This window comes from Calidris pugnax, unplaced genomic scaffold (genome assembly GCF_001431845.1).
Source record: "Calidris pugnax isolate Ruff unplaced genomic scaffold, ASM143184v1 scaffold326, whole genome shotgun sequence".
NCBI classification, from domain to species: domain Eukaryota; kingdom Metazoa; phylum Chordata; class Aves; order Charadriiformes; family Scolopacidae; genus Calidris; species Calidris pugnax.
Genome location: NW_015091265.1, coordinates 390488 through 412770, shown reverse-complemented (window position 1 = coordinate 412770; position 22283 = coordinate 390488). Strand labels below are relative to the sequence as shown.

At 36.9% G+C, this 22283-nt stretch overlaps 1 protein-coding gene across 2 annotated transcripts in view; it reads right to left on the bottom strand.

The window, feature by feature from the left end:
• MSH3 (mutS homolog 3) overlaps positions 1-22283 on the bottom strand; it is a 117379-nt gene that overhangs the window by 25368 nt on the left and 69728 nt on the right. The window contains exons 14-20 of one of the 2 annotated variants that reach the window (XM_014960527.1): positions 17924-18111; positions 15029-15197; positions 11499-11563; positions 10097-10213; positions 8047-8154; positions 4737-4851; positions 1295-1452 (exon numbers count right to left, since the gene is read on the bottom strand). In XM_014960527.1, the coding sequence (XP_014816013.1) occupies positions 1295-1452; positions 4737-4851; positions 8047-8154; positions 10097-10213; positions 11499-11563; positions 15029-15197; positions 17924-18111 (920 nt within the window). The remainder of the gene's footprint in view (positions 1-1294; positions 1453-4736; positions 4852-8046; positions 8155-10096; positions 10214-11498; positions 11564-15028; positions 15198-17923; positions 18112-22283) is intronic. The other variant, XM_014960528.1, reaches the window with a different exon arrangement.

The window sequence follows — 22283 nt, the reverse complement described above, 5'->3', positions numbered from 1 at the left end:
ACGTAGAGAAAGGCTAAGTGGAATCAGAAATGCACTGGGCAACAGCTGAAACTCATTTCAAGGTTTTCATACTGTAGAGGACAGAAACCTATTTGTTCACTTTCTAGTGGGCATAACACAAAATTAAGACTCCTGGTGACTGTGTCACATTTCTTAATTTTTCTGCAGAAGAACAATAAAGGAAAGGGGATACTGAGCTTAAGAGTAATAAACTTACGCACATATGGTCAGTGCGAACACCAATAAAAGTACTCTGAGTTCACCTACAAAACACTGAGGAAGACAAAAATAATCTTCAAATTGTTAGCAATGTTGTAATGTTTTTTCAGTAATGTAAATCAGATTTTGTGTATCTCCATATCCCTTTGAGAAATGCTCATCCAATCAACCAGTCAATTCCTTTCAACACGGGGTAAAGAAAAAAGATACCATTCTGAATTTTCAGCTCAAATTATTTTTAGAAAGATAATACAAATTGTTTTCTAATTTGTTCTACTGCACTGAAGTGCACCAAAGCGTGGTATCATTCATTTTTGTCATGACACATGAAGCATAAGAACCTAACATCTTTACTTGATGAAGCAATCCCAGATGAGCAGTATTTAGATTCTCTTTTAAAAGTTAACTATTTATGGTTATAAGTTTCACAACAACTACGTATCTCAAAGATCATCATTAACACAGATTGAAGTGAGGAAAAAACAGCTGGATAATCCTTGGTAATATTAGATTATAAAATACAACAGTTTTGACTGTAGTGATAATCTTTAAAAATTACTCAGCACTATCTTAAAATGAGACAATGACATGCTGAGTAAAATGAACCACCATTATTCATTCTTTAAAAGACATCAAGACTGATAGTACAGGAAAGATAATAATCATAGAATATACTCAGCCCCAAGTATTTTCAGTATGTACAACTATGCAGCACAGCAGAAAAGGTGACACAATTTTTAAAGGTGACAGTATTAATTTTAGGGGAAACATCATTCAGCTATCACCCAGCAGAATAAATTTGGCTGAGATTTCCATTCAGGCAGATGAAGTTAGATATCGGGATCTTAATCAAGATAGACACATTAACACTCTTATCCTTTTAAGATTCTAAGATTCCAAAACAAGTACTATAGCTTACTAGAAAATCAGAACCACCAACAAATGCATGCATTTAAAATTAAAGAGGAAACCTTCTAAAGTTCAAAATGAAAATTTAAAGTATACATTAATATACAGACAAACACCCTGCCACAATAACGTTTTCATAAACATACAGGAGGTTTTGAAAGATTACCTGGTAAAAATACCATCCACAATACCAATTGTCGACTCCTCTGCAGGAACGTAAGAACCAATTTGAGCCATGACTGTGATCAGTGCCACTTGCTTTATATAGGAGCTCTTTCCTCCCATGTTGGGTCCAGTTATTATCATGACCCTTTCACCATCTCCCTGGAAACAGAAAACAGTGGTGAAATCTAATCTAATGTTGTTTTTATAAGAAAGTCTGATGTTTGCATATGGATAGAGGGATATAGGACAACTCCTCGGAATTAAACATTCTGTTTCTAGGTGAGCAGCTTCTTGGAGTTCATTGCACTCCGTTTTCAAGATATTACAAAGTCTCAGATGGATGAATCTTCCTAAGACCTCTCCAGGCTGGTGAGAGAGAAGCATTACAATCAACTTTAATTACAAAGTAAGGAGGAACCTTGCCTGCCTGCATCAAGGAGCCGAGAAAGCACCCCAAGAACTTTCTGTGCAATTTTCTAGTGCTGTCTGAATTTGGCTGCGATCTGGACTCCTCTCCAGCTAGAGTTCTCATTATCAAACGGGGAGAAGATCTGGCAGATGAAGACCTGACTTAGATTTTATACCCATTCATAATTGCTTGCCTCAGTACAACACACACACATTCAAACAGACTGGCTACAACAAGAAATTAAGACCTTACAGAGTTTGGCAATACTTGACTGCAACACAGATATTATGAGCAGACTGTATCCAATCTCTGACTGATTGGTGTATCTCACCACTGAAATCCTGTGGAAAATTAAATCAGATGCAAGAGCTCATCTCAGCTGCAAGACTCCCTATGGTACTGCTATGTGTCTATGGCTCCAGAATAAAACTGTCTTCCTCTGGTGCAAGGCAATTGCTAATACAAAATTAAAACTCATCAATGAATCTACAGAGCTTTCTCATATCAAAACCAGGAAATTAAGTTATGCAAGGACTTCACACAATTAGACTTTTCCTTTCTACTGGGTACATACAACAAAATCCAACAATTGATGAACTAACCAAAAGTCAGCATATTCCATTGCCCCATGGGAGGGCCATGTAAGAAAGGACAAGCTGTGCATAATAAACATTAGCCACACTACTTGAGAAACTTGGAACTGATCGTGCACTGTGACAACAACAACAACAATAAAACATCTCCACAGAATAACATCACAATCTTTACAGACTTGTTTTTCAACTGGTTTTCATTCTGTTAATAGGAATACAAATAAAATTCACATAGGACTGTCACTTATGTCATAAACCAGATCATACAGAAGATACATGCAATCAGTATTTAGTACATATAAAAAGCTGTTTAGAGTTTGCTAAGAAAAGGACATCCTTAAGGAAGTCGCAATAAAGTCAAAACCCGGAAAAAGCCATTATCAGGAATAAAGGATGGATGTAATAAAATGCATATGACTATACAAGAACAAAATTCACAACATTCTTGTCTCGGAGGTATAGTTTTCAATGCTGCTACTAAAACTTCGTCAGGACCACCACTTGGCTCAACAGAATTTACAGACGCTTTAAACCAGAATGAGTTCATCTGTTAAAAACCCACAAATTTCTTGCACGTGTTTGGCATCCCTCCAGGGTCCCTCCAACCACGCTGTGAGACCGGTGGCTAGTTTGCAAAGCCATCTCTTCTCAGAAAGAACACACGCTGTAACATCAGACCACAGAACCCATCTGCCCTTACAATTGCATGCAGCCATAAGCTAACACCTTAGTGGAATTTATGGCTGAAGTTAAAAGTACTAAAAGAACCCATGAATACTTGGGGAAGAGAGGGAGTAATGAAAGAATAAGATCTTTATTTCAGGGCACTGCCAGAAAGCTTTTCTTGAAGTTAGATATTTGACAACATTTCAGCTGACAACATGACAGGAGATGCATTTTCCTGCTGATGCAAACACATCAGTTTAAAACTAGAAGCATTTTAATAAACTGGGTTCCCACCCACCTCTCTCATAAAAGAAAGAACTAAAACCAACAGTAGAGGCAAAAGTGACTCTACCACAATCACTTGATTTTGTAATATTCAGTACTTAGAAAGCCAACATAAGAATGGGACTAACAGGGGAAAGTGCACGATGATTACTGAATGACATGCTGAATTTTTTGTAAATGCCATCTGTTGCTTGTTTGGAGTTGACAAATAATTTTGAAAACATTCCCTGAAGTATTGTACAATATCTGTATCATTGTTCAGTATAGAACAGCATTTAAAAATATTTCCCAAGAAGTACATACAAATTTAAATGGTGTTTATCACAGCAATGCTCCACGCTGACATCTGTTTCATACCTTTTCTGTATTTACTGAAAAGGCAGTTATGTATTCAGAGTTAAATTGCAAACATTTTTTATGTTCATTAAGAACAGACACATAGTATTTCAAAAAATATATAGACAGGTAAATATTTAACAAAAACGTCTAAGGAACGTGTAATTTAAAAGACAGATTTTAGTTTTTCAGAAAGGAAGGAAACAAAAAAGAAGGAAACAAAGTAAAATATGCGTATCAGAAACAGATATGTGAAATAAAGGGATGTGTCCTACCTATGGCAATTGCATGTTTTTGACAATTTTAGGTAATTTAGGTTATACAGCTTAGATAACATTGCCCAGAAAATGTTAAGAAGTAGCCCTCCTACTTTCTTCAACTTACTAACAATAACAAGCATGGGGCTTAGTATTTCTCAACATCATGCTCTATTGCAGAAGCAATGGCCAGAGGGAGACTTGTGGGTAACATAGAGCCTGCAAGCTACACCTTGCTGGGAGGGATCTTTATTGTATGTTAATATGAAAGCCTTCTTACCACTAATGTGCAGTGTACAGAGTATCTACTTAATACTACGAAGTGAAGAGTCAGAGTCTGCTTTGTCAGCTTAAGACAAGCTGTATGAAATTAGTACTTGCAGAAAGAAAGAAAATCACATAGTAGAGAAATATCTAAAAAAAAAATATATCTGAGCTCTCTTATTTGGAAAACTGAGCCTCTGACATGTTACACAGAAATGTAAGTTATTGCTATTTTGCATGTTAAAATACTTTGTATATTAAAAAGCTTCAGAAATTTGAGATAAAGTTATTACAAAATGCAGACTCCTTCTGATTATGTTGCTAAAAAAACCTGTAATTATTCATTTGTTTTTCAAAAATAACCACTAAAACATTCATTTTCCTAATTTTGAGATCACCTTTCTTGTCTTTATGCCATTTAGACCGAACAAGGTTGTAAAGAGACCATCTAGCTGCAAGATACCAGAAAGAAGACAAAACAGATGTGGTCACACCTAGCAGTATCTCTCTGAAATGCAAGCAAGCAGACAGTTGTATGATTAAATTATTTATTTTAACTTCCTGGCCAACAAGCAAATCCCAGATTCCTTCCCTTGAATGATCTTGAAGCTCAAACAGTATCTCAGTACTTACTGAAAGGTTAGTGGTATTTGGAACATACTGATCCTGTTCTCCCAGTAGTACATCTATCACTGGGTGCCTCCCATTTTTTATAATTATTTCTTGCCGATTATCTTGCACAGTTGGTCTGGAAAAAGGAAGAGACATAAATGTCAATGTTTATTGTAACTAATTATTTAGAAATACTGTAACTAAAGTCTGCAGAAGAGTCATCTGTGATGCAGATTTTTGTGAAAAAACCCTAAAATTACAAAAAAGAATTATTGCTATGAAATAGTTCGAAAAACTTCTTTGGTTTCATTCAGCTATAAAAAATATTAGCAGATTGGATAAAGAAATTTTAGAGTATTTTCTTTTTATTTTATTACCCAAGGAATGTTCTTCAGTCACTTATGTGCATTCTGAAGAACTGCTAAGAACTACAAAATGACCGAGCAATAGCAAAACCCCCACACTGGAGGACAGTCTGCCTTCTCCCCACCACTGCACCAACTTCTGCAAAGTGCCACCTTTTGCAGATACATTTCATGTTCTCAGAATGATCTTGCTGATGAGCTCGTCCAGCCTGTTACTGCATTAACTCACAACTGGAGTGTGGGGAGTAAAGAAAACTGTCCAACTACCTATATTATGACTGACAACACATTAAATGATACAAATCAAGGACTAGAGTATAACAGAGCTTTAACTCTCCTATAAACTTTTGCACCTCCCATAATCTGACAGCAAGTCCCAAACACGTGCAAGAGTCAGCAATCAATAACTGTCTACATGAAGAGTTTACTAAGTTGAAACACCAAAATGACAGTACCTTTTTAGAAATTAATATGCAAACCAGATCAACACTGTTTACTTTTTTTTACAACTATGTAAAAAGAAGTTTTGTCTCAAATGTTTCTGCAACAGCTACAAATTTGCCTACATGTCTACTAATTATAACATGTCTAATTCTACATTACATATCCCCATGTCTGAAAAGCTCTGTCTCCAAGACATGTGTGTTCTTCACAAAACAAAAAATGCAAAAGAAGCATGTTCCATTGAATTATGACTCTGATTTCTTTTTGTTCTCTGCAACTTAGTTTTACTTTTTCATAGTAAACTGAAGTGCCGTATTCAATGGAGAGGTAAATGCGGTTTCATGTCTCAGCAACGTTTTCCTACACTAGGAGGACAATCACTCTAAAAAATTCCCGAGGAACTCAGGAAAGTGGCAGCAGCTGAAAAAAACAGATTACTGAAATAAAGCCACAGAATTTTTTGACTAGAAATTAACTAGCAATTTGTGTGGACTTTAGAGGGAAGAAAAGATGTGGGGAGTGTGATTTTTCTTGGGTTGAGAATGATGATGCAATTTGAAAGGAAAATGGAGATAAAATAAATGGCATATTCGGAACACACAGCAATGGGGAAAGAGGTGCAATCTGATAATGGTGTGGCTCTTTCAACAAAAAGGTATTTCCAGCAGTTGTATAGCTGATATGAAACGAATACAGACAGAGTCTTATGCCTTGGGGACAAAGAAACAAAATTCCACTCTCCATTTGTGGGACGGGTACGTTGTTTGGAGCTGTAATGTGATGGTCTGAAAAGGGAGGAGCACGTATCTAGAAGCACTTCCTCCTATACCTCTCCACCTTGCATTCAAGAGAGGGAGATGACAGCTAAATGATCCATTTGCCATTTTACCCTCATTTTTTGGAAATAATTCCATTTTTTTTAACTGCTCAACCATCCATCCTTCCAAGTAACTGTGAGACAGGATGTGGTTTCAGGATGCCATGAGACTTGCTGATTGCCTGTGATGCAGGGCCTCAGCCACAGTCATTCAAAAGGTCTTCCCTGCCCTGTGTATTCCCAGACAATCATGTGTCATGCAGTACGGTGGTGGGGGCAGAGGAATTAAAAAAGGTAAATTGCTCTGGAATGCCTAACATGTCCTTTAGTCATGTACTACCTTTTCAACACGATTCCTTAAACAAATTCATAGTCTGCAGAGTGGACACTCAAACATCAGATGATGATCTCTAGGCTACCTAGACCACTGTATTTAGGTATCTCACTTTGCTGCCTGAGAGCCCTGATGTTGTATATCATCCGTGTAAAAGAATGAGCCTTCCAACACAGGAATATCAAGATGACTCAGAAGTGTAAGAGGTGCTCACCTCTCTCCAACAACTGCGTGGATCACCTGTGCTCCTGACTTCACAACTTGTTTTACGTGCCTCAGGTAGGGTGATATGAAACAGCCCTCACTTAATCAAAAAAACATTCCTCCGAAATGCCTAAATTAGTTAATGTGAAAGTCCCCTCTTTCCTTCAGTAGCCCTCCAAAATTAATTATTGACACCTTCCCTGCAGCTGAAGTTTCACTGAGAAGTCTCCTTCCTGCCAGTCTATAAGCGCTAAGCCACTCTTTAAAATTCAGTGAATTATTTAAACTCTGCACAGTGAATTAATCAGATTTCAGTTTGTTTTCTCATCTGAGTATACAGAAATAAGTGAGCAATTACTTTCAAAAAGATTTTGATAGAGGCACACAAGATCCCAAGAGTCCAGAAGTGATCAATATTCTCTTTAATGCTGCATAAAAGCAGAAGCACATGTAAGTTGATACAAATCATGTATTAAATGTATGTGGATGAAGGGAAATAATTAGTATTTAGACTGACCACCTCTGTGTGGGTACAAGAGATGTGAACTCAGGAGCCAGATCTGGACCAAGCTCTGGGGAAGCAGGACTCGAGAGCTCATGTCTCCCCTCTGCAGAGAGCAGGGGGACAGCCTCAACACCACCAGGGTCCAAGGCTGTGGTGCCCACTGTGCATGCGTGGGTCTTGGGCTCACCACATCTAATGCGTGACCCTAGGGGAGGCATCATCACTCCTTTGGAAACAGGCACTAATATTTACTTATCATTTACCTGAAATACATCTTTGGAACATACCTCATACACCTTAGAATCGTAGGTATTAGAAAGATGTTACACATTCAGACCTTGCTAAGAAAAAAACCCAAAACACAGAAGAAAATAATTTCCATGCAAATTCCAACATATATTTATATACAGGTAAGATATCATCTACTAGACTCAGATCAAACAAAATATAGACAAACATAAGATACCCAATTTGATTTGAAATGTTTACAGAATTCCATTAAGCCCGTAAGTGCTGCTTTGCAAAACCAGATTAAGTTGAAACTACTGTAAACAATTTTAATAATACATTTTATCCCAGTACACATATTAAATTCAAATTTATTTTAAATACTCTCTTATAATTCCCTATAAAATCCTAAATAAAAATTAAAAATTGATTACCTGCAGTAGTCTCCTTGTTTAGCCACCTGGGCCAATGAGAACAGGCAGTCGATAGTTGCTAGGTGACCAATCGCTTTAGACACAGGGTGATAATGTTCACTAAAATGGCTATACCGAAACAGGGAAAAATAACAGGGGGAAGAAAAGAGAAAAAAAATAATTTCATTCAGATACTAATGTACTGTCAAAATAGACCCCATGCATGCTCTCGCAGGGCTCCCACGGTCTTTAAATTACTCTGAATTCCAATCTCCCAGCAGTGTATTAACTTACAATATGAGGACAAAATCTTAATCAAGACGGACTTCATGCTCCCACTGTAATAGTGAATTATTTTTAAGCACAAAAAAGCACGGAAAATGAAATTCATTAGATACCCTACAACGTGTCTGCAGTTGATCCCTGCTGCCTAAAAGAGGTCTATAAAAATGCCACTGTTTATCACAGTGGCAGCTGAATCCCAACTGCCAATTCACTTCAACCATACGTTACAGTCAAAAAAAATAAAGTGCCTGAACATAGGAGTTGTCTACGACTTCAATAAAATATGTACCTAGAATAGAAAATTCAATAATTTATTTTTCATTTATGGTATTGCTTCCCCCAGTACAATAATGAAGTTACCAGGAGAACACAGTTTTCAGTAGAGTTTATTCTCTTAGTCCTCAAGAATTTCTTTTTTCCCTCTTCTAGTCTCAAAGATACAACATGGAATATAAAAGCAGTAGGGGAGTAAAATTTAATAACTAAATAAGTAAATAAATAAATAAATGTAGGGGCGGGGAAGATGTGCACCTTCCTACACGTAAGGTCTTGCTGTATGCTGCTGTCACATAACACTATTAAAAACAGCAAAGTGAACATGAAAAGCATCAGATCTAAATGAAGAAAGGTTAATTAGGTCTACTCAAACTTACATGGCTAATCCAGTGACAAAAAATTACTTAACAGAACTATTTTAACAGTACTGCAAAGGCAACACATCTAGAGAAGAGTGAGCTGAAATGTTTTTCTAGTTTCTACCAAATTTACAGAATTGCTGGGTTCCTACTAGGAGGCAAACCTTGCCTCACTGGACATAACTGATGCCAATTTCACAAGGAACTTGTTAAGTTTTTGCAGCAGGAAAAAAAGCACAAGTGAGCCAATTATCATTGCATGACACAAGGAACAATTTCAGTGGGTCTGTAATTCATGGAAGTGAAAAAAAAACAACTGATAACCAGACACCTGAGAAATCAAAGGTATTCACAGGTTTCAGAATTTTTTTTTTAAACTCCTGTTTTAAACTCCCTTTGATTAAACAGTCAAATAACTTCATATGAAACTCTGACGTGAGACACATGGATCTTCAGTGACAGTTGTGAGGGACAATAACACTCCTACTACTTTCTGGCAAACAGACTCAGTCAAGTTGCAGGGTTAGCATTCAGAAAATAGGGCTATGGAGAATTGCACTCACCCAAGCTACTGCTGCCCAAACACCCTGAACATTCACAACTCAAAACCTGTAAGTAACTCTGCAATTGACTTAATTTGTTATGGTTTTTTTAGTACCGGCACACTTAACAGTGAAGCCATAATCTACTTCTGTTAGTATTAAAAGTGAACTTGGTTAGCATGTACAATAAATTCTTTTTTCACCTCACTTACATTGTACTTCAATAATTAAACTACTAGATTAAGATTCACTCATTTACAGTCAGTCACACTTTCAGGTTCTTAATGCTGTGATACTAGTTTTCAAATTTTGAGAGCCACTTTATGTATTTAATAGTGTATTTTCATCAGAATTTTAAAATCTAGAAACATCACTACTGGTCTCAGGACCTGCAAAGGTATTGACTTCAAACGCTTTAAATTGAAGAACAGTATTTTAATTGACTATCTAAAGTTGTGGGCAACATAACTGAATTATCAACTCTTTTTTCGCCCTAAGATAAGCATCATTTTTTTTATGTTCAGATAAGCATCATTTTATTTATGTTCTTATAGCAAAAAAAAAAATAAAAATACAATGATGAAAACTGACTCTATTTTGTAAACTCACTCTAAAAAATTTAGCCATTCAGCACTGCAGTCAAGGACTAGCTGCTCCCGGAGCTGATTCAGATGTCTGTAATTTTCTATAATAAAAGGAGAGTGGAAACGGCTGACAGCTTTTGTGCTGGAAGACAGAGAAAAGCCAAATAGGAAATCAAGATTACTAAGCAATCAGTTACACCATCTACATGCAAAATTGGACAAGTTTTCTTACTCCTTGTGAGCCTTGAAAATGGCTATTAAAAAAAGTGTTCTTTTATTGTTGTACCAAACTGTATTGATTCCAATGATCTTTACTGTGAATAAAGTGATTGACTACTGCCCATTCAGAAGCTTTTACAATGTTTTTCACAAGGTAGCACATATTACTGAAACTTGTATATTTCACACAATTCTGTTCAGCAATAAGCTGCACAAATGGATCACTTCTTTGTAACTGATTGTATATACAATGAACTCCAAGAAAAAAATTGCATTTAAAGAGGAAGACTCCATGACAAGCCTGAAATAAACTTAGTAAATATGGACTGTCTTCCATGGATGCTAATTTCCATTTGGGGCACTTGCTATTTATTTATGTATTTTCATTAAGGACTCACTTTGGCATTCCCAGGCATTCTTTTACAAAATCCTGATTAGCTGTAATTTGTTCTTCACCATCTTAATTCTGTCTAATCTGTGCACTTTAAATACCGAATTCTTGCATAAGTGAACAGAACTTCACAGTTCACTGTGATTATGCCTATTTCTGGTGAGAGATGTCTGTGCTCACATGTTATAACATTAAGGTTTGCAACCAGTTTAAATAATAAAACAAATTATTAGAAAGAAAAAACCCAACTATGTAATTCAGTCCATCTCTGTTTCACCTACTGGAAAAAGTATCCAGAACTATCTAAAATCACGCTTAAGTAACACAAAGTATCAAAGCAAACAATGCTTACCTGTATGAAAAAGTAAAACAACATCTTAAATACATTGTGTTCACTGAAATGCGCAGATATCTGCACAGCTACTTTACCTTTCTGAATAAAGACCAATCAAAATTTTATGAAAAATTTGTATCTACACTCTACAGCACAACTGAATCAAGACCATAGTTTTGATACCAGTACATGTACTTCAAAAGATTAAGCAAGTAATATTGTGCACTAAGGATCTATCATGTAAAAAAGAAAGTTTTAAGAACTACAGTTTTCCTGTATGGTTTTGTTTGCTTTTAAGTAAAACTTATTCTGGCAATAAATTAACATAACAATTTTGGTTAGTTGGTTTAAAAAAAACAAAAAACAACACAGACACACACATGGAGCAATGAAAATGTGTATGCAATTAATTCTAACACTAAAATACCACATTTTTTTTCTTATATATTACAATAGAACAAACTTCAAAAACATTTTACATACCTATTAATCATAACCCAGTCAGATGGCACAGATGATTTATGGGAATTCTTAACTTCTATCAGAAACTAAAATAAAGCAGAAATGTCGTATTACATATTATGGGAAGTTAAAGACTATAGAACCACAGTCATCATATATCAAGAAATCTGTATGCATCAGAGGAAAACTATATTCAGCCTGAAGAGACCAAGCAGACCAGAAGCTAATGTTCTTTTTCCCCCCAGAAGTGAGGGTTATGATATATAGATTTTCTGCCGAAAAAGCGACTCCTACCCTGAGCTGTCCTTGTGCCCTACCATGTTGGTGCCCCATCTCTGCCACTCTGTTCTTGCACTAACATGCTCTCCTCACCTCTCTTATCAAGCCAAGACCAGACTAAAGCTAGTAAATCTTGCGTACCTGATCCTGACCAAGCCTTGTAGAGAATTCAGCATTAACATGGACTCTACACTACATACTACCTGTGTTGAGGCTACTCCTTATCAGTGAGATGTGCCTTTCCTGCCTAGGGATCAGTGATTCATGCTGAGCCAGAGTTACTTATAACATTTCACAGACAAGAGCTCAAAATCCCAAATGCTAGCACTCTATCTACTTGCTTCAAGTTTCGATCAACTTGGGGTCAGAAAAGGAAGGAACAGGGGAAACCAGCAGTAATAGCAAGAGGGTCGCTCAGTGCAGTGAAATTTACACGATGTGTTTATTGCAGTATTTTATGTGATTCATGTCGGTTATCTTTATAACACCAGCCTGAGGTCCTGGATGTCAAAGAACTGAGGCATTCTCAAATAATAGAATTCAGCTGGAAAATTAATTTCTAGCAGAGATTAGATTAACCCAGAATCTGATCACCTTTACAGAAAACCACAAGTCTCCAATCAGACAAAGCTTTTTCATTACAGCTAGTATGATTTAGATAAAACCTTCCACGCCTCACCAGAATAGTCAGCAATCACCCTCAAGTACAAACAAGAAGAATAATCCTAACATGAGCACAAGACTCCAGCAAGGACATAGTGCACTAGTTCTTAATTTACCTAAGACACCTCAAAAATATCTGGTATCTGAACTCTGAAATTGCGTAATATGTATGAGACAAAAAGACTGAAAACAGGTACAAGCAGAGATCTGCAAAGGCTTGAAAATGAGCCAACTGCTGCTTCCACTAGTGGTGCTGCTGATGTGCTGGTATTACGGCATTTATCTGAATCTCACCTCAAAACAATTAGATAAGCGGTGTTTACAAAAGGAAGACAGAAAATAATACCACATTTGTGTCTATGCTAGATGACTAAGTGAACTCAGAACAGTCTAAATTAACACAGCCAGTTCAATTGCCTGGTTTGTTTGCATGGCTAGTGAGAAACAAGCAGGGAGGTTGCAATTTTCTTCAAAACAACAAAAGCCTTTGCTTTTTCATTCTTTAATTCTTAGCCCTGTTAGATAAATAACTGCAGAATTAAATAAACTGGGCCCAAAGCACTGCTTATGCCATGCAGGAAGCAAACATTTGCCAAATGTAGTAATTTCTCTCTAAATCCTGCCTGAAACAAATAACAATGCTATCACTATCTGGACAGCTTTCTGTCCTGTTTAGTGCGAATTACATTAGCAGTCTGGAAACAACAGATAAGATAGATATGGGTGTAACCTCATATTTTGGAAAAGGTGTGTGTCAACTGGATCTTCATCAGAACCCTAAGAAGAACTTAAGAAACAGAAGTTAATAAACTGTGGGCTGACTGAAAATCTAACCATGTATTCGTCATCATGGGTTTGTGGGCACACATGAAGGAGCAAGAAGTTTGATTATTTTTTTATTATTATTATTATTTTCCTCTCCAAGAACACTTGTTGTCTGAACAGATGTTCAGAATGGGGATATATGTAGACAAAGTTTCCTGGCAGCTTCTCTCTCTTCCAGAACTAGCAAACCATAAATCTGCTTTTGCCCAGATCTGTTGCAAAGAAGTGTTTGAATATTACATTTATCAGAGTGCTACAACAACATAAGAAGAATATACTGTACTGATCCAAGGAAGAAAGAGCTGAACTCAGAGAGACTCTTACTGTGCTTATGCTTTGCTTCTCCCTTACAAGTCCCTTTCTGTTACATCAGTTCCTTTAGTGTCTTTCCCTTCCTTACTGACCATCTTCTCTAATCCTTCCTCTACGGCCTCTTCTGATGTCTCTGGAACACTCCTACCAGATGTAATTATATAACAGATATCCATAACCTCTGCAGCTCCTTTCATGAATTTAACAAGATTGCTTTTTGTCTGCAACGGCTTCTGAGCTGTCCCCTGCAACAAAGGCCTCCTCTCTTAAATGTATGCATGATAACTGGTGCTTTCTGATACTCGCCTGTCCAGTTCACATCTGACTGCTTCCTCAGATGCTCTCCTCTCTTTGATCAATTCTTTGCTCCGTTCCTTCACACACATGTCACCCTCCAACTCTTAAATCAGCCTCTCTGAGAGAAACTTTTCAAATCCTGGCTCTTCCCTTCCTCACACAATACTCAAACACATTCTTCCATGTTTCTTCTTGGACTTCAACATCCATGCTGACAACTTGCGCAACTCTTCAGGCACACGTTCCCCTTCTCAACCTCACCATCAAAAGAAATATCCACCTGAGCTCTTTATCAAATGGTGCTTTCTCTCTGACTCATCCCTTTGCACATCCTCTCTCACTTTTAGCATTGCCTGCCTGCTTCCTGCTGTGTCTCTTGAGCCCTTCTTCCTAGGTCCTCAACGTGATGGGGGGCTGCTTCCACCTCCGTACCTTCCCGTTCTCACTGATTCATCTCTTTTACTCGCAACTCTTACTCAGTTTCCTAACTCCTTTCATTTCCCAATTTTCTGTGGAGTTTTCCCCAGCTTCCCTACTCTCAGTTCCCAACCTCACTGCTCCTTTGAGTTACCTACAAGATCCGGCAGGATCTGCTGTCTTTTTTTTTTGTTTTTGCACCAAACTTCTCAGTTTGCTGGAGCATGGCCTGCCCACACTTGCACAGCATCTAGCAAACAAAAGCTTCAGTCTGTAACAACTGTTTCTAAGAATTAAAAGTTAAAATAACGTTTATCATTCTCTAATGCTGTTCCTCTTCTCTCCCATCTTTCAAATTACAGTCTTAATCATTACTTACAAATCATTTTACCATTCTTCAAATTAACCTAATTCTGTGCTTCCTGGTTCTCTGAGAGTATTTCAGCACTTAATAGCCACATAATTAACCTTGGTATTATGCAAGTGTTTTTACATACACAGAAAAGCAAAGCATTACTGAACCAAATCCAACCGCACTAATGTGTTTTTATTATTTAAATCACTGATGTAATTGACTTAACAAATAAAAAAGTGACGTTGTCACAAAACTGTTCTTTAAAGCTGTACAAAAGATTATGGTCAAATGACCTCATCAAATATTATACAAAATGAAGAGAGTTCTTCTAGTTACGCCTAACTTTTAAGCTATTTTCTAGACAAGCTAAGAGTACAGTCATACATAACAGATACCATATTACCTCTTGACCAGAAACTGTAACATACTCTGCAGAAGGATTCCTAATTTGTTTACGAATGTCCGGCAGATGCAACTGGATTTTAGAAAGCACATCCAGGATCTCCTCCTTTTTCTTTCTGATGATAGGAAAGTCTGTAAGGTCCTTGAACAGTTGAGTTTTATCTCCAGTCCTATCCATAAGAAGCAGAAGATAAAATAACTGTGAAACCAAAGACATGTTCCATGATTCTATTGGCTGCATCCATATTTTCATTTTTTACTCTAGTTTGTTTTAACACTAGCTTTATTCCCCTCTAAATACAGCTTTTCTGTTACTTGGTCATAGTACAGCACATATACCAGAAGTTGCCACACGCACTATATAAATAGAAAGGAACTTTGCATATGAAACCTAAGAGACTACACAAAGATAGCCCCCCTTCCCCTCCCAAAGTATTCAAAACCAATCTATTCCTGTTTTTTTTCTACTCTATCACACTATGCTCATTCTTCCACATCAAGCCCTGCTGAGTTGGGGGTTTTTTGTTGTCTCTGAACGTGCATCTTGCAGCTTTCTGTCTGGTCCCCCTTGGTTGAGCAGAGCAAGAAAAGCACAAGAAAGATCATTCTATTCTGTCTCAATCCATAATTTTGGAATGCAATTGCTGCAATTGCTGGAGCACACCAAGTGCCAACAACATCATCATCATGATTAAATGTGAAGCTCTAGATAATTTCTGTACAATATGAACACAGATTTTTGACATATTTATAATTTGGCCAAATTTGGGCAGATTTTCATGAGGATTGCAAAGAAGAATGCCTCCCACAAGGCTTTCATCAAAGCAGAATGTCATCAGGAGTTCTTCAGAGTAGCTTCCTTCTTTTCTCAAGAAAAGATTAACCAGAGCATTTTTTAATACATGCATAACAATGCTCTTTTCTAGTCTCAATGTCAGAAAATGACAGAATTGTTTTGGCTGCACTATCTCAGCTCAGGCTTGAAACCTGAAACAGACAATGCCATTCAAATGTTTTAAATTGGGAAGCTGAACAAGCTGTTAAAATATAGTTGCCATCAAACATTAAAAAAAATAACTTAGTAAGTATTGGGCAAACATTAGAAATTAGTGCAACCAGCGCTAAATTAATTGAAATATACATTTGTATTTTACAGCAAATACAAAACTGTACCGGTTAATTACATAATTACCCTGAAATCTAATATTTGGAGAGGAAGTAATCAGCAAACTGAAAATAATAAAACATAGAAGTAATAAAAAGTCTAATATACAACTTAATCCGATATCCCTTTGCCTAAGAATGAAACTAAAACGAGCCAGTGACCAGACAGGAAACACAAAGCTGTGCTTCGATTTTGCATTACATGGACATAGTTATTATATAAGTGACAGTAAAGATGCCATTTAAAAATACAATACTAATTTTTAGAAACGATGTTGTGCTAATTAGACCTGTTTCCATGGGAATGCAAGGGAAAAAAGATTGCTAGTAGCCAGCAGCTGACTGTGAAGACTGTCACTGCTATGTGGTACTGAAAATTTAAAAGTTGGCAGTTTAAAAAAAACCCACAAAATCCAAAACTCTCGAACTCCCCTGAAGCAGAGGGATACTTTTGAAAACAACTACAGGATTTTATCCACACCACACAATAAAATGAACACATGATGCAGTATACATATGTGTGCACAACTGTGTGTGTATGTGTGCGTATATGTATTTGAGTAGTCATCATGATTTCAAGGAAAGGTTCTTGAGTACAAATAATATAGCCACACAAGTCTGAGATACATAAAGGCCAAAATATGTCATTTTAGTTGTCTGGAATGCAAATGGAATATATGCATTCTGCTGATCAATTATGGCATCTTCTACTAATACTATTGTATCTTAATTTTTGTGTAATACTATACACATCATCAACACAGTGACAGAAAAGAAACCAACCACATTTGTCATAACCTGCCACAACTATAATTGGATTAAAAAAAAATGTGCTTAAAATCAGGATCTAGGGGTAACAACGGAGGCATCAGTTCTTCAGAAGAAGTAGTACACAACACATTATTTAAAGGCACTCTCCCTTATAATGCGTACTCATTCCAATTTAGCATCTTCTTCCTTTGTCTACCATTTTTTTTCTTGGACCAACGAAGGACAGAATTAAGACCAAAAAGGGCAGGCAGTCTCCATACCTTCAGCTCACCTCTCCAAGACTGCAGGGAGGCAACTGCAGGCAAAAGCCTGATCACAACGAAAGCCTGAGGTAGGTGCTCATTTAGTCATTCTTTAGAGGGAGTCCATGAACAGGGCACTAACCCCAGAAATACTCTGAGGGGGTATAGATCACACAGGCAACATGTAATCTTCAGAACTATTAAGCTTCAGATTTTCTGTCATTAGGAGCATGTAAACAGATTTATTTTTTTATGGGATGGGGGGGTAGTCGAAGCTTTGATGAATTTTCACAAAAATAGTAAAAGGCATATTCCCGAGAGCAGAGCAGCCACTCTGCTAAAGGTCAAGACTTTCTTCAAAGGGAAGTTTCTCTACTTAAAAAAATAATTTAGAAGTTGTTAAACAAAGTAACTTAAGCAAAACATATTTTGCTTTAAATTCATTCTCCAAAACAACTTAAAAGCTTTCAAAAAATTATTCAGCCTGAGGCAGACACCCACTAGGCAAAATACTTGCTTGCCTATTTTAACTTTAAAAAAGAATATAAACTCTAGAAAATAACAAGCTCTGCTTTAACTGTAAGCCACCTGTACATACATAAATACAAAAAAATATAAAAATAAGGTGTATTAAACAAGATGCATAATTCAAATAACTGAATATATTTAAGTCAGAAAGCCTATAAGGCACAGAAGAGTCATCTATTTTCTCTACTTACTTGGCTGCTTCTTCATTAAGGATCTTCAAATAATGTTTTACTGGGGAGAGGAGATCTGGGATTTCCAGCAGTGCATTTTGCAGTAGAGGACTTTTCACATGAGAATGAATGACTGGAACAAGAGCCTGAATTTCAAACTCCAGACGAGACAGGGTGCTGACTATCAAGAAAAACTCTTGGGTTGAGCACTGAGAGAGGAAGCAATGTCTAAGTCATTAGAATGTATTATATTTTCATTAAATCTTACAGGTTGTTTTTAATTTTGAAAATGAGGCAAAATACAGTTAAAACGTATGGACTGTAACACAACTGCATAATCTTATCACATTCACAAGGTTAATAGAGCATACTAATTTTTTAACCATTGTCAATGGCAATCAGTCAAGAGCTGATCTCTGTTATTACTTGTTGCTGGAGGGAGATGTGTAACACCCATGCAATAGACAAAGAGCAGAAAAATGTGCTAATAATGTGCAGACAGCAAAAAAAGCAGGTTGATTAATTTTATGAGTACCAAAACTTGTCCATATGGGCTTGTACACCTATGTTATCTGAATCCCCAGGCTGCTGTTTTGGCAAGGGAGGGCTTGGAAAGACAAGGTCAGGAACAGAGAGGGAGAGTTTTGAAATAAGAACACAGAAAAGAAAAGAAAGGAGGAAAGAAAAATAAAGAAACACAGAAAGAGAAAGCCAGCAGTTCCTGCTTAAATTGCTTGTAGCTATTGCCAGCTTCAGCCTCTGGCTGGTTACTCCCAGGTCTATGTGGTAAGAAGGCGAACCCAGACTTTGTCTTTCATCCTCTCCTCACTAGAGTTACGAAAGAGGTTTTTCTATCTCTTTATGGCAGCTAGCCAGGGCACCATCAAGAGGGAATCTCCCAGACTGAAGCCAATAGCACACAGTGCTTTCAGAGCTTGCTTCATGATATCCACAGAGTAGGAGCGTATCACTTCCCTCAAAGCAGCTTCTCACCAAAAGCAATGACTTATGAAAACAGAAATTCCTCTCTCCTCCTTTTTTAACCATTAATATTGCTTCTGATGCGGCTCAAATATTTTGCTGTTAGATTCTAGATGCTCTTGATTCTAGATGCTCTTCAGTGTCATCACGGTTTGTTACCTTTAGCTTGTTTTTGAGAACTAGCAATCAAGGTTTTGCAAGCAGTTGACATCTCTAACAAAACAATCTACCTCCTGCACACTCCTAATCCCCTCCGCCCAGTTGCCCCACTCAACTCTCAGTCACCCCAGGTACTCATGCCCCACCTATAAATTAGCTAATACCAAATCTGAAATTATCTTTAAAGAACATTTTTCTGCACAATATGCTGTTACTTTCAGTGAGTTAGAACAGGCTTAGCTAAGAAGTAAAATTACTGAACAGAAAGCTGGTCTGTTTTACCTCAAACCAGTTTGCATTTGTGCTACACCATATTTGCATACCAAATGGAAATCCAGTCCTATGAGACACTTAAATGCCTTCAAACCCTGCTGAATTCAGTGTCACTCCAGGAAATTTCCATTTCAGAAGGTTTGAAAAAAGTTGTCCATAAATAATTATGCTGATATTTTTTCATATTTTACTGATCTGTAGAAATATTCCTTCTTTGGTCTCCTGAACTTCTCCCATTGGTCAACTGACAACATTGAGAAAACCAGTTTATGTTCCTCACCTGAGGATGCAAAGAAGGGAGTAGAGTACACCGCATGCTTCTACTATAATATTCTTTGTATGCCGCACCCTTCTCTTCCTACATTTTTTCTCTCTCCTACCCGGGCGAGTATTCTCTCTCCTGTACAGTCTAGAATTTAATTTCTGGTCATTATTTTGCAGTGATCAGTACAACACTGATTACAGATCATGTAGGCTTCAGTGAATCACTATTTCATGAAACACATCTACATTTTTATTTTGTCATCATTTTCTTTCAATTTCTCCCCAGAGGTAAATTTTTCTTTCTCTTTCCTTTCCACACCCTTATGCAAGAAGTAAGACAATTCTCTCATCTATTACACTGTAGTTATTTCTCCCAAATAATTTCTGTACCTAGTCTTGGAATCAAGTATAAACAAAAATGCTGGGCTGGAAAGGAACATTTTCTCTTCCTCCCCACATATGTAAACCCTAAAGTAAGTTTGCCCTGTAGTGTCTACTACTGCTTCAGAACATGAAGGCCATCTAAATACAACCTTCTGAAAACCATAAAAAATAAATTTAGGTACACTCTAGAGGGCCTTAGCCCTCTTCTCATTAAATACATATCCCTGCTGGCACCAGTGATGGAAGAGTGGCTTCCATGCTGTATAAACACAGAATAAAGAGTCACATAAACCTGCAGCCCCAACAATCAGCCACAGGCACTGGAAGTTGTAAGTGACTGACAACAATAAGGCTAGAAAGATTTATATGGTTAATTGCTATGTTCACTGATTTGCTGTATCATAAAGGCTATTAAGGGAAAATTGAAGTAAAATAATTCCTGGTCATTTAAGATGGGTTCATGAGTAAGTAAATATAACTCAACTTACCATAAAGCCAGTATCTATTAGATACTCTCTAACAAACCTACAACAGGGCTGTGAGCTGAATGTGTCTTATCAAACAGGCAAGGCTGGTGGATACTGACTAAAGAATATGCAATTTAACCATAATATTTTATGGCACTCAGGAAGGCCAGAGGGATTACATTCTGAATGTTTCTGGAAAATCTAAGTTCATTTTTATTTCAAACCCATGGAAGTTAGGGACAGAAGAGACTCATTAGGTGGTTTCCCTGCAAATGCTCCATTTTTCTGCATCAGTTTTCTTTTTGTCTGTTCTCGGGCCCTTATATTGCAGGAAACTATGTGCTTACCACTTCCTTTCAGAAACTAATCCATAAAGCAGTAAATATCATAATGTAAAAGTTTTATCTGATATTTGTCTTCCAATACAGCAATCCCAGTATCTCTAGTTTTACTCTTTTGTATTACACCAACCATCTCTTTGCTGTTGACACCCTTCAAATATCTCTAAATCTTCTGTTCCCCTTTATTCATCAGTTTAACTAAACTATAATCTTTTAATATTTCCTCATAAACAATCTATTATTCAGCCTCATGAAAACTTTGGTTCCCCTTGCTGCAATTTATCAACATCTTTCTGATAATCTGGAATCTACTTATTCTATCTTGTAAAAGCTCTGACAACAAAATAAAACAAAATAATAAAGCAGTAAATCTGTCAATGGCATTTGAAGTCAAAGCACAAAAGACAGGTCTGAAAGTCTAAACAAATGATAAATCCAGGCTTGGATTCAAAGTCAAATACAGTATGACTGATTGCATCACCATCATCAACCTTGATGTAGATAAAGGATAAAATTCTGCAAGACTTCCCTTGACTACAAAATGTACTGAAGGAAGCAAAGGCTGAAGCCCTTGCTATGTGAAACTGCAAAGTAGGTCCCTGACAGACAGCATTAAGTGATTGATGGGAGAACAATGTCCAGAAAAGAAGAATGAGCAAATATGGACAGTAAAAACACATCAGTTGAACCGGTGGTGTTTCTTGGATTTTTTTTTGTTGTTGTTTTTTAATTGCTATTTAAAAAAAAGAAATCAAATAGGGACTTAACTGGTACACTATCCATACGAGGGTGGGAAAAGGAAAGAATTTTTAATGTACATAAGAACACCTGTCTGAGGTGCTTTTCAATAAGGGTGGTGAGGCTGGTGAAGGTGAAGCTTCATTAAGGGGAGGAAGTCATATTTCAAAGTAAGGCTACTTATAAAAGAATCAACAGGATAAAAAAAGAAAAAACTCCGTCATGTACAAAAGACACTGCAAACAACCTGAAAGTTATCATTAGATTTCTCAGACGATGCTTAATGAACATGCTCATGCTTCTCACAGCAGCTTTTATAGCCTACACACTGTAACAGTCATCTTCTGAGTTAAAACCTATTTGATTCTACTGTGAGCTACAGCCTACAGTACCTTTGGAGAACGGGAAGTTACACTTTACTGCAAACAACTTTGTTAAACACAACACTCACAAGAAAGAAGGCGAACTTTTGTGCTTATTCGAGTATTACTGTTTCCCCTGGCTTGATTTTAGTAACACTGCAGGACTTTGCATTTAAAATTTAATGGCTCCACTGCAGAAATTATTTACTAAGCAAACAGATAACTTGAAACAGATGCATAACTACAAAAAGCTGGGCTACATTCAAGTGGAACATTCAAATCCTAAATAACCTTACAAAAGATCTATAACTGTGTTATAAATTAGAAGCTTTTAAAATACAGTAAAAATGTTTTACATAAAGCAGTTAATAGTCTTGCATTCACAAAAGATTCTCACAAGCTCATTCAATGC